At 36.6% G+C, this 14,271-nt stretch overlaps 1 protein-coding gene across 2 annotated transcripts in view; it reads right to left on the bottom strand.

Moving 5' to 3' along the window:
* The window catches only part of TNPO3 (transportin 3), an 82,565-nt gene that overhangs the window by 44,250 nt on the left and 24,044 nt on the right, over positions 1-14,271 (bottom strand). For both annotated transcript variants that reach the window (XM_045511075.2, XM_010947553.3), the window contains 3 exons: positions 7,867-8,067; positions 6,785-6,858; positions 5,165-5,321 (listed from right to left, as the gene is read on the bottom strand). In XM_045511075.2, the coding sequence (XP_045367031.1) occupies positions 5,165-5,321; positions 6,785-6,858; positions 7,867-7,989 (354 nt within the window). In that variant the 5' untranslated portion in view covers positions 7,990-8,067. The remainder of the gene's footprint in view (positions 1-5,164; positions 5,322-6,784; positions 6,859-7,866; positions 8,068-14,271) is intronic.

The following is a 14,271-nucleotide window of genomic DNA, read 5'->3' as shown; positions in this document are numbered from 1 at the left end:
ACAAAGAATATAGTGGTAGCTGGATTCTTCTGAGTTCATTTGAGTGCTTACAAAAAGAAAATGGCAAGCTCAGGTTCATTAACTCAGTTCAAGTCACAGTATGAGAACTAGAGAGCTTCCACTTCCACAACAGCTCTAAATGAAGCTCTTACATTTTTGTAGCTGTAGGGCTAATATTGCTGAAACTCATATACAAATGTAATTATGTGGCTTGCTAAATTACGAACAATTTGAATTTACAGTCTCACCAAGTTTCTCATGTGAAAGTTAGGAAACTGGTAAGAATGGACTACTGAAACTTGGAATAGAGACATCCAATTGGACCCTAATGAAACTGATAATCCTAAAACCCCAAGTCACTTTGAGTCTCCCTTACCAGTGGAAGTAGCCTGCCTTCCAGTATCTGAGACTAGCCTTCCACAGTTTGAAAGCCCTGAAATCACCTCATCTGAGACAGATGCCTTGAAAAAGGATGCCTATTCTCTTCAACACCTACCACACCCATCTCCTGTACCACTCACACCCAGGGTCAAATCTCAGTATGTTCTAGGGGGCAGGTACATACAGGAGGAAATAATTATACATTAAGAGAATCATAAAACTTTGCTAATATGTATCTGAAGAAACCTGGGAAACATGTGGGAGTGTATTCTAAAGGTGTTAGACCAAGGAAGGGTGGAATATAACACTAGATTGAGCCAAACTCACTGATACAAGTACACTTCCTAGAGATTCTGGATTTAATAAGCCTCTGGGAATAGGAATATCATAGTGCAGTTATCTAGGATTTTGGAGGAAATCTATGCCCTCTTCTGCAGGTAACTATTTTCATTTTAAGAAGCAGCTTCCAGCTTGCTACTGGGCCTTGGTAGAGACTGAACATCTATCCTTGAGACATCAGGTCATCATGTGGCCTGAGCTCCCCATCATGAACTGAGTACAGTCTCAACTACCTAGCCATAGGTTGGGCATGCAGAGCAGCAACTTGTCATCAAATGGAAAAGATATATAAGAAGACTGAGTACAGGAAGATCTGGAATGTATAACAAAGTTACAAGAGCATGTGGTTCAGATTCCTTTAACACCCCCTCTTCTTGCACTGATTCACTGCCTACAACCCACACCTGTGGCCTCCTGGGGTGTTCCTCAAAACCAGATAACTGATGAAGAAAAAACTCAAGTCTGGATTACAGATGGGTCTGCACGATATGCTGGTACCACCTGAAGGTGGACAGCTGCAGCATTAAAGGCCCACTCAGTAGTGAAGGCCAGTGCTGAAGAAAAGCCCTCCTAGTGGGCATAACTCCGAGCAGTATTTACGGTTGTCCACCATGTTTGGAATGACCAGAAATATGGATCTCCAATTATTCAGGGACATTTATCGATCATTTGGATGGATGACAAGGGATTGGGAAGAATCATGATTGGAAGATTGGTGACAAGGATGTCTGAGGAAGCGGTATATGAATGGTATATAAATGGGCACAGACTGTGAACATATTTCTGTCCCTTGTGAATACCCACCACAGGGCATCCAGTTCTGGAGACTGAAGTCCAAAATCAAAGTACCCACAGATCCAGTATCTGGTGAGGACCTGCTTCTTGGTTCACAAACAACTGTCTTTTTGCTGTCTTCACATGGCATAAGGGTGAAGGGAATTACCTGGGGTTTCTTTTATATGGGCACTAATCCCATTCATGAGAGCTCCATTCTCATGACCTAATCACCCCAAAGGTCCCACCTCCAATACCATCACCTTGAGGGTTAGGATTTCAATATATGAATTTTGGAGACACAAATATTCAGCCTAATAGCAGCAGGGAAAAGATGAAACGAATTGTGAAGAAAGCCTAGATACCAATTACAGCCTTATAACTATATAAATAAGAGCTGTATAGTACCTTTGCATATTTCCTATTTGTTTGTTACGCCATTGTGCTGGAGTTTAAATCTGTGTAAAAGACTACATATGGAAGCTGAGTTAGTCAAATGGGAAGACTGTGGCCAATTATACACTTATTGCCTCTCAGCTCCAAATTCACCCTTTTAAGACTACTCTGTAAAAATGGATCTGGGACCTTAAAACATTTTTTCCTGTGCCAACTGGCATTAACTTTTTGTCAGGACACTAGAGAGAAAGTGCACAAGGAAAACAGTTTTGCTTCCTGATTTCAATGTGCTCACTTAGTAGTAGCCTTCTGCAGAATGTGCAGCTTCTCCAGCCCCAGACTCCTAGCTTCTCTGGTGTCCAGCTCTTGTAGTGCACTGGCCAGCAGTTTCTCTAGCATTCCCCACCCACTATCATTGTTTTATAGCAAAGTGCTTCTGGCCCCTAAAGAATGTACAACTTCTTCTCTAGCACCAGATTCAGTGCACTCAGCTTCTCCAGTGCCTGCAGTGTACAGTGTCCAGTAGCTTCCCCTGGTATTCCCACAAGCAGGCGATGTTGTGGCAGAGTACCTGTGGGAGACATCTTCCCTAACTACTTTCTTGGGCTTCCTGGAAAGCAGATTTCTAGCAAGGTTGAGAGGACAGATTTTCAGCAGCATGCAGCACCACAATGACTTCTTTATCATGGCTATGCTATCACCAACAGGGTCTGGATCTCAGCCCTCAGAAGGGGGTTTCTCTTCCTTCCTTGGAAACGATCTCAGCCTTGAAGTTAACACCTGCTCCTTGTATCTGTTTTATTTCTATATTCTTTACAGCTTTCTTTACCTCTTACTAGACAATTCCCCATTCTATAAATGCCTGTTATAGTTTAACATTCTTTATATTAAACAGCCCCAACAAATTACTAAGTGGTTTCTCTCTCCTGACTGGACTCTGATGGATACTAAAAGGAACCAAGGATTCTAGATCTGGGATAAGGAAATAAGATGAATACTAGTCATCTTTTTGTGTTAGGAAGTAAAGAGGTGCTCAGTGGCCAGAGTTATGACATTTTAAGCATCAGAAGAATAATTTAAGTGGAGACCCTGAATCAATGAAAATCCAGTGGGCCCATAACACTCCATAAAAAGAAAGCCAGAAAAAAAAAGTAACATTTAAGGCATCTTTAAAGCAAATTCTTATAATGAAAACAGGAAATTTAAAAATTAAGACTTATCCTGCCTTTCTAGTAGGAACTCAGAAGAATGCTAACTAATATACATGTAGAAGGAAAGACAGAATTAGCAAAACATTATTTTGCAAACTACAATGAAAATTTTAAGGCAAGGATTACTAACTAGAATCTAAAACCATCAGGAAAAAGATTCATAGAATCACACAACGGTAAAATAAACTACCATTATACAAATTGCATTATATTACAAGGGTGAAAACATATTTTACATATGGAAGAATCAGACTTTCATTATCCTAATCCAGTCAATCCTAGCATCATTAATGGAAGGAAAACCAAAAAGTATTTATTTTCCAATAAAACGCAGCATAAAGTATCTAAAATGTATTTAGCCAAAAATGTTTAACCTTTTAAAAGTAATCCATGATAAGTCCTGCAGAAAATGATTTGAGTGACTATTTTCTCAATTATCCCATGGATAGTATACAGTTAGGACCATTATTGATACATAGGAGAAAATTCATGACATACAATGGATGCTTTAGGGCATTTAAAGCTTAATTCTCTTGAGGAATCTCTACTGAGCAGGGCTGCTTTAGATATAATTTTCAGTTAGACGAATTACGGATAAAAGAAAAACAAATGAAATGAAACAAAGACAAGGTAACAGAAAATCCAAAAAGAAAGATGTCTTATAAAACAACTGGTCTCTTCAACAAATCAGTGACATTTTGAAAAAGGAAGGGGAACAGGGACTGTGATTAAGTCACAATAACTTGATAAAAAGCACGATTCTAGACTAGATACTGATTTGGGAAAACGCTGTAAAAGATATTTTAGAACCAACTCAGGAATATGGTCTAGATAATTTTTACTTATATTAGATAATATAAAAATTTACTGAAGTGGAAAGATGAAGCTGGATGACTAGAAACGCAGGCTGCAGAAGGGTAGGTAGAGTACATTCTCACTTGGATTTTAAAAATCTGCACATATGTTCACAAAGGTTATGTACTAAAGGATTAATAGTGTCATCTCAGATGGTTTGAATGTAATTTGTTTATCTGTATTTTCTAGTTTTCTATTACACTATTTCTTTAAGATAAATGTTTAACTGAAAAATACATTTAACTTAAAAATTCACTGGAAAATTGTTCTTTTAAGACCAAGCTGAACACAATTTTAAACAAAATTTTGTTTTTTCAAATAAAAAGTTCAGTTATGCTGAACTACTGAAACAAATTCATAAAAAATGATCTACTATAACTACATTGTTGAGAAAATTGACCTGGACTATAATGACTTAAAAATGAGCTATGGGCTAGGTAATCAGTTTAATACCATCTAGTAGTTCAGCAATCAGCACATATTTTAGGCTTTGTAGACCATGTGTATCTGTGAAACCTACTCAATTCTGCCATTTTAGCCCAAAATTATGGACACAGACAACATGTAACTGAATGGGCATGGCTGTGTACCAATAAAACTTGAGTTACAAAACTGGGTGACAAGCCCATAGGTCGTAAATTAATCCACCCTGGTCTAGAGCATTAAAATTTCCACCTAATCAAAAAGGATGTCATCACATTTAACTCTTTTTTAAAAGATGGTGTACTATTAGCTAATCTATAATTGTGATACCACTCTAAGGTCAAGTGAACATCTGTACCACCACCCTATCAAAATCTCAATTTATCCTTAAGAGAGGATCTTTTCCTTAAGAAAAGTAAATTTATACACACTTCCCTTAGCACAGTCCTTGACCAAGAGCCTACAGTTTGTAGCATGAAGTAGAAGAGCAAGGAATACGTAATCAGAAGGCCTGAGTTCAAATTCTGAATTAGCAGTTGTATACTTCTAAAGTCTTCTTCTCATCATAAAATGGAGATAACATCACCCTTGCAGTATTACTTAGAAGCTCAAAAAGTATAGTTTTTGAAAGTATTTTTAACTGTAAAGTGTTATATAAATGCCACAGTATTATCATCACCACATTTTGCTAAGAAAGCTATTTCACAAAGATGCAACTGAGTTACAAAATAGCCATCAAGGCTTTTTGCCTCTAGGCAGCAATTTTGTACTTCAAACATACTCACCAATAGAGATACCACTGTACTAGAATAAAAGGCCAAATCTTCTATTATTTCTGTACGCCGGTTAGCTCCAATTCGTAAGGAACGACTATGTACTTCTTCAGGTAACACTGTAAGGATCTCCAGCAGAAAAGGCAGAGAAGTTACATCATTGCTATATCTAGAAAAGAAAAGAGAGATATAAGTTATTTAGAGTTCAACAATACAGAATTACATAACAACAGCCATCAGAATAACTTAAGACAACAAAAGCAGAATTATCACTACTGTTAAAGGGGATAAAAAATAGATATAATTCTTTGGAAAGGCATCTAGAAGTCAAAATTTCAACCTGTATAATAATCTTTGACCCAGCAATTCCATTCCCAGAAATTTCTCTCTCAAAAAATCCCACATATACATGCAAAGTATACAAAGATGTGCACTGCAGTACTTTTTTTATAAAAACAGTAAAAATACTGGGAAAATATAAAGGTCATCCATAATTAGACAAAATTTAGAAGTTACAAGCATTACACAGTAGAACATACGTAGCCATTATAATGAATGTATCTCTATGTTATAACATGAAAACATGTCTACAATGTATTAAGTGAAAAAAGTGTATGTAAAAAGCTGAAGATCTAATCTGTTCTTAGAAACAATAATTAGTACATACATATAAACTAAAAAAATGTACAGTATACTTATATGTATTTACATGTAATATAATGTATATATGCAAACTGTAATAATTCTACATAACAAAACTGGAAGAAAAAAATTTTTTTAAGTATATGAAAGATGTTATTACATGTGACTGAAAAAATACATAGGTATATGCATATTAATATATATGCATTTACTTATTTTAAAATGCTTAAAGGAAAGTCTAGAGGGCGACACAGCCAATCATCAATAGTGTAGCTTATGAAATAGCTTATGGAATAGGAATATGGGAAGGTATTTACTTTTTACTTTGAAAGCTTCCATACTGCTAGAATTTTTTCAAGGAGTATGTGTTATTATTCTTAATAAAAAGTTTCTTAAAACAAAAAATAATCCATATAAAGGCTTTAATGATACACTATAGTTGGTAAAAAGGACATTCACTTTGTTCAAAAATAATTTCCTAACCAAATGCCAAAATGCAAGCAAATACCAAGCTTATCTTGCCTTGCCAACACCATGAGGAAATGCTCCTCATGGTCAAAGCGGCAAGCTCCATATATCTAAAAATAATACTGTTCCTTTTACAGACATGAAATAAACCCCAACTAGTATGAGTACATATACGCATAACTTTCAATTTCATATAATTTTAAACATTCTGACAATATTTTTATAAAACTGCTGATATGTCAGTTAGTGAGAGTGATCCACAGACAATGAAAGACTGTTGCAGTTAATTCAAGAAGTGTGTGTGTGTGTATAAATTATGAGAGTCTTTTATGTCCCACATGATATATTTCTGTATTTAAATTTTAAATGATTTTCTTTTAATCTAACAAAGGTTAATGATAAATAAACTTATGTTAAGAGTTTGGGGAAATAGTCCAAATGCCTAGCTATTACTAACAAATTTCTCTGTGTAGGTTAATGGTAATTCCAAATGCTAGCATAGAGTCAATACAAATTACTTACTTTTCCACCAATGTCTGTACACACCCCTTCCAGGAAGGCATCTGTAGGGCAAGGTCTGCTATTGCTAAAGCCAGCTGAATAAAAAGAGAGATTAAATAAATGAATAGACAGATGAACAGAAACAGGGTTACCATCAATACTAACTGGAAAGCAAAGAAACTAAATTTCTTCCAAACAGTATGACAACTAAGACTGATACTACCCTCCTCTCTCACCCTCACAACTATATACCATGTATAAATTCTTCTGGACTAACTGCAAATTACTGGGATTTAAATGCTAACCTTAAAAAATGAAAAACCAAACCAAACCAAACCAAAAAATCAACAAAAAGAAGTCAGAAAGAACAGACTATAGACTTTCCTCAGAATATATTAATACTTACTTTTATTTGGCAATACCATAGAACTTCATGGATAAATTATACTTTGCCAAAAAAAAAGCCAAAGCTACTGACAAAGTCAGCCCTTTGACTCACTCCTCAAGTAATGGATTGCCATTTCCCTCCTCTTTTCACTTCCCATCTTGAAGCCTTATGCAAAAGCCTCCTTCTTCTTCACGGGCACTTCTATGCCAGGCAAAGAACACACGTGAGTATGTATTCACTGAAGCTTCAGTTTTCCTTTCTAATGTATTTTCCTGTCTAAAGGGGGAAGGCCAGATGCTCTAGTTCATCATTTCATTCACAAGACTTCTACTAGTCAATCAGTCTAGAAAGGACTTTTTAAAAAGGCAACTATGCAGACCTGTGACCCAGAACAGTACTTTATCATCTATAGTTTTAACAGCGGGGGCAGGGGCGGGGGTGGGTGCTGAGGCTAGCACATCCCTGCCTGTAAACACCTACACTCACCTCCCACCTCCCCCACTTCTGGTATTTAAGTTAGTTTGAAATCAAATGAATTCTAAGATTAGTACAAAAGATTTAAATTTTTATCTTCTATCTACATATAAGAATATAGCAATGAATGTCTAATAAAGTTGTTAACATTACTTCACATGGCCTAGCAATGTCAATCAAAATTAACTTGATAAATCCAAGTGGACTTAAAAATTTCCCTAATGAGAGGCACAGGATTTACCTGCGTTACAATGACAGGTGACAAGTCTTTCAAGTTCTGGATATGGGTTAGTAATGAGTCCCGTAAAGAGGCATGAGAGTCTGTGGGGAGCTCATAAAATGAGGTCTGAATCTTCATCTTCATGGTCTGTGCAGCAAAATAGCATGATTCCACATCCTGTCGGATCTGTAACAGTTGGTCTGAAATCTCCCACGCATGAACCTGAAAGCAGATCAGACAAAAATGTCTTTAAAACTACTTTTCTAAACAATTTGAATGCCATATAACCTTGATACATATATAAATTTATTTAGATCAAAGTAGAATGAAAGAAAAACCTGACAGGCTAAATTATCCACTAATTCAGCCAAAACTTCCAATAGTATACATTTATAGGCCATGTTCAACAAAAGTATTACCTAAAATCTTCTGGTTCTAGGAAGGCATCAAAGCTATCAATTGAATAAATAGATCTAATCTTGCTGATTAGAATTATTAATTGTATGGGGGGTAAAGAAAAATGACCCAAAAGTTTCTACTAAAACTAAAATGTACACTGTACAGCTTCCAATCCAATCTATAGGTTGGATGTTTCTTCTCTTTTTCACTTAAAATAAGTAAACTTTGTTCACTCTGAGAATTGAGTCTGGAAGCTATTTTAATATATGTCTAAATATGAGATATATTTCATATTGGTCTCAATAGGCCTATATTTCAATCTTTAGTTCCTGATTAACACAGCAGAAAAACTATCTCACATACTTCAATTATTTTCTAATGTTTTTATATCTGACAAAGTGCTATAGATGCTATTAAAATCACTTTCACAGGAGCATCTATGGAAATAATAAATAGAACAAAAACATAAAATTTGGTCTCTAACAGTTAATCTATAAAAAAGGGAGTCCTATCTTGAAAGATAACTTTGGGAACAAACTTGTGCAGTACACAGCAGGCAACAAATTAACAACTGATACATTCTAATCCAATTCTACATCAAACTGCCTCTTCATGGGAGCAGGCTAAAACGGGCTGGCAATATGGACTGAAAAATTTTTTTCAATCCCAATTCAGGAACTGAGCCAAATGTGAAGACATACAACATAGATTTACCTACTCAATTTCTTAAGAAAATAGAGCACGTCACGAGTAATACCAACGACTCTTCAAGATCTGTCCAAAGATAAATAGCAAATCAAGGAAGAGAAACAGGCAAAATAAATGGCCTGTACAACTTCCCAACGTAAACTGAAAAGAGAACCTAAAACTCACAATGATAGACTTATTGACATAACTCTACTTTCAATCAAATTGGTGAAAAATAAGCATGAAACATTAACTTCCTTGCGGATAAAATGTATTTATTAACTTTTTGTACTTTTACCCCTAGCTTAACATCACAAAAAAACTTCCAGCCATAGTTTTAGCCATTCATTTATCTATCTAGTAACCAAGCACATCTATGATTTAATATATCATCAAAATATATTTTGCTCAAAGGATATTTTTAAAAATAATAGCAAATACAAAGCCTTAGTATCACCATAAATGCCTCATAAAAACAGAGCAATTAAACAGCAAAATGAAAGTACTATGGAAGTTAACAACAAAACTAGGTATTACCTAGTAATCTCCAAGAACCCCAAAATATAAGTGAATGGGGACAAACCAGTGACATCTATTAAGATCCGAGGACTTCCAACTTCCATGAAAGTGGCAGAGGGAAACAACAGGGTATCTAATGTATCTAAGAACAGAGAACACCAAAGGAGCCAACAGGGATGCACCAGAACGTACAGGGGGCCAATCTGAGGACTATAGTTGAAAACAGAAAAGGTTTTGCCCAATCCAAAAGCAAATGAGTAAAAGAGGCCTACGTAAGGTCTAAGGAGATGGAATAGTCTAGCCTCCATAAATTCTTAAAACTGAGCAGAGTCCCAGATTTAAGAGAAATTGTTGTGAAAAGAATCAAAATTATACAGGATAAGTACAACAGAGACAAAGAGAAGGAGAAGGTAACAAAGCTAGCAAATCTTAGAAATCAAACCACGTATTTGTAAATATTATCTCAAAACAGGAGGAAAGGAAGCTCTATGAAGTTGGAAATACTATCCCTAACTACGCCTCCTTCTAAAAATTCAAAAAAACTAATTTCGTAAAAAATAAGCCATTGAGGTCAAATGCCGTGTGTGTGTGTGTGTGTGTGTGTGTGTGTGTGTGTGTACAGAGAGAGACAGAAAAAAAAGAGAATAATGAGAATAGCATCACTACAAGGACAGCAGGCCAGAAAAAACATTTTAAAAACTAGCCTAAAGTCCAAAGGACATAGGAGCCACCTGAAAAAGCTCCCAATGGCCAAAGATAGAAAACTGTAGTAACAAATTATAATAGCACTGGATTATAATTAAAAAATAAAATAAATATCTATGAGTCCATACTGATGTGAATAACAATTGAATAAATAACTGGGAAGAAGTTATTTGTAGGATATGACATCTTTTTTACAGAAGAATGCTACTTAATAAATGTAGGAATGAGGGAAATATAAAATCACCATTAGAACACCACAGAAATAACTGCTACCAGCAAGATCCATGGATAAATGATAAAATATATCAAACTATCTTCCCAAAATATTTATTGGTTACTGTGGTGGTTTTAATATATGTCCACAAAGTCTTTATAACACTTTTCATTAACAACTCGGACTACTCTGCTAGAGAGACACCATGGAGACTCTGCTGGAGAGACAATGTAAAGACATCTAAGACTACTTGGAAAGCAACTGGAGCCCAGCTAAGTCCAGTCATCCACCTATTCCTATCAGAGTGTCAGGTATGTAAATGAAGCCATCTTAGAATCCCAAGACCAGCCCATCCACCAAATGGATGTCTCATGGAGCAGAATCACTCACAGAGCCTTGCTTGCATTTGCTCAAATTCATGACCTAAAAAGTTATGAGATACAATGAAACATTTTTTGTTTTAAGTCACTAAATTTGAGGATAATTTGTTTCACAGTAGTAGATCATGAGGATAGACAGTTAGATACTGCATGCATCCTGCTGAAAGATCAGAATACCACAATGACAAGAGAATCAATGTGTCTCATTAAACCTCTGGATCCAACTAGCAATTTGCAGGAAATACAGAGGGAAATAGAACTGCATCGTAACTATGTAATCAACAAAATCCAGACTGTAGGGAAACTCAACATGTCAAACGGCCTACATTCTTCAAAAGTAATATATACAGGGAGAGAGAGAACCTGCAGAAAAAGACACTCAAAAGACATATTTTAATTCACCAAGTTATAAATTTGTTTTGTGTGATTTTTCTGTATTGGTTAAAAAAACAAAATATAACAACAAAACAAACAACAACCCCCGATATTGCCTATTAAATTAAACTAGTATGAAGTGTTTCTCCCAAGTGAAATCTAATTTGTCAACCCACCAGGTCAGAACCTTGGTCACAGAGAAAAAAAATGTGACAATGAATATATATATGTTCATGTATGACTGAAAAATTGTACTCTACACTGGAATTTGACACAACATTGTAAAATGATGATAAATCAATAAAAAATTAAAAAAAAAATCTTAGTGAAAAAGTCCATTGACTGTCCAGTGCCATGCTGTGCTTTAATCTGAAGGGCAGAAACTACTAAAACATGCCAATCATATCATTCTTATTATCTGTATTTCTGTCTTAAACATTTCTATCTCCTTCTAAGTAGAGATCTGAAAAATGAAGGGCAGAAGATTAAGGTCCAGTCAAGGTGGCAGAGTGGCAGGACCATGAGCTTGCGTCTCCTCACAACTACAAGAAATCCACAAGTGAATGCCAAACAACCATCCAAAAAAAAAAAAAAAAAAAAAGACTGGAACATAGCAAAAACACAGATCTTCTGCAACTGGAAACATAAAGAGGGAACCACAGCAGGACAGTAGGAGGGGTGTGCTCGTGATATAATTGGGCCCCATATCCATCCCCCACCATGGGCGACCCACAAGCTGAAGAATAGTTAAGTTGCAGAGGCCCTCCCACAGGAGTGAGAGCTCTAAGCCCCACGTCAGGCTCCCCAGCCTGGGTTCCAGCACTGGGAAGAGAAGGAGACCCCAGGACATCTGGTTTTGAAGGCCAGTGGGACTTGATGCGGGGAACCCCATGGGACTGGGGGAAACAAAGACTCCATTCGCTTGGGAAGTCTACACGGAATCTCATGTGTGCCAGGTCCAAGGGCAGAGGCGGTGATTTCATAGGAACCTGGGCCAGGTCTGCCTGCTGGATTTTGAGGGTTTCTCAGGATATGGGGGACAGCTGTGGCTCACCCAGGGGACATAAAAGCTGGCAGAGGACATTCTGGGAGTGTTCATCTATATGAGCTTTCCTGGAGGCTGACATCTTGATTGGATCATTAGCATCAAGACCTAGCCCCACCCAACAGCCTGTAGGGAAGTCTCAGAACATACAGGGTGGGAACACAGCCACACCCATCATCAGACTTCCTAAGCCACAAAGGCCTCTAGACACGGCCCTACAGCCCTACATACCAGACGTCCAGGACCAAGCCTCATTCAGGAGTGGGCAGGCACCAGCTCCTCCTGCCAGGAACTGTAAGCCTCTAGTCTAGCCTCATCCACCAGGGACAGATACTAGAAATAAGAAAACAACAATCCCAAAGCCTGTGGAAGGAATCCACAAACACATAGAAAGACAGATGCAAAGGAATATCTCCCAGGCCAAAGCACAAGATAAAATCCGAGAAGAAGAAATAAGCGATAAGGAGATAAACAATTTATCTGAGAAAGAGTTTAAAGTAATGATGGTGACGATGTTCAGAGAACTCAAGAGGAGTATAGATGTACAGAGCAAAGTCTTTAGCAAACAGTTGGAAAATATAAAGAATACCCAGAGTTTAAGAATAAAATCACTGAAATTAATAACACACTAGAGGGAACCAAGAATAGACTAAATGAGGCAGAAGAACACATCAGTGAGCTAGAAGACAGATCAGTGGAAATCACTACTTCCGAACAGAATGCAGAAAAAAGGAAAAAAGGGAATGAGAATAGTTTAAGAGAACTCTGGGACAACATGAAACACTCTAATATTCGCATCATAGGGGTCCCAGAAAGAGAAGAGAGAGAGAAAGGACCTGAGAAAATTTTTGGAGCGAGAATCACTGAAAACCTCCCCAGCTTAGGAAAGGAAACAGTTACCCAAGTCCAGGAAGCGCAGAAAGTACCACAAAGGATCAATCCAAAGCGGAACACACCAAGGCACATAGTCATCAAATTGACAACAATTAAGGATAAGGAGAAAATACTAAAATTAGCAAGAGAAAAGCAACAAATAACATATAAGGGAACTCCCATAAGGTTATGGGCTGATTTTTCAGCAGAAACTCTACAGGCCAGAAAGGAGTGGCACGATATATTTAAAGTGATGAAAGGGGGAAACTTAAAACTAAGAATACTCTATCCAACAAGGCTCTCATTCAGACTTGGGGAAATCAAAAGCTTCACAGATAAACAAAAGCTGAAAGATTTCAGCACCACCAAACCAGCTTTACAACAAATGTAAAAGGACCTTCTCCAGTCATCAAACCATAAGAAAAGAGAACAAAAAGAGAAAGAAAAAAAAAAAGACCTACAAAAGATTGCTTTGGCTGTTCGGGATCTTTTGTGGTTCCTTATAAATTTTGGAATTGTTTGTTCTAGTTCTGTGAGGAATGTTGTGAGTATTTTGACAGGGGTTGCATTGGATCTGTGGATTGCTTTGGGTAGTATGGCCATTTTGATAGTGTTGATTCTTCCAATCCAAGAGCACAAGAAATCTTTCCATTTCTTTGTGTCATTTCAGCTTTCAGAGTATAGGTAACCTCCTTGGTTAAGCTGTTTCTAGATGTTTTGTTGTTTTTGATGTAATGGAAATGTCTCTGACAGTTATAAAATTCCAGTTTCTGAAGTGAAAAAAAAAAAGTGAATGAAGGGCCACAAATGGCAAAGCATCCTTCTTTCTTATGAGTGAGTTGTATTCCATTACATATATGTATGCTGCATCTTCATTATCTATTCAACTATTGATGTGCACTTAGGATGCTTCCATATCTTGGCAATTATAAATAATGTTGCTGTTAATAGCAAGGTATATGCATCTTTTTGAATTAATTTTTATTTTGTGGTTGGCTTTATTCCTTTGATAACAATTTAAGTTTAAAAAGCTAAAGATCTAAACATTCTTAGAAACAATGAACAGTACATACATGTAAATTTAAAAATATATGTGCAGTAGGGAAAAAAAAAAAAGAGCTATCAAGCCATAAAACACATGGAAGAAATTTAAAAGACATATTACTAAATGAAAGCAGCCAGTCTGAAAAGGCTACAAACTGTACAATTCCAACTAAATGACATTCTGG

This window comes from Camelus bactrianus, chromosome 7, assembly GCF_048773025.1.
Source record: "Camelus bactrianus isolate YW-2024 breed Bactrian camel chromosome 7, ASM4877302v1, whole genome shotgun sequence".
Lineage (NCBI taxonomy): Eukaryota > Metazoa > Chordata > Mammalia > Artiodactyla > Camelidae > Camelus > Camelus bactrianus.
The sequence above is the reverse complement of the archived record's forward strand: the minus strand, read 5'-3'. Positions and strand labels throughout refer to the sequence as shown.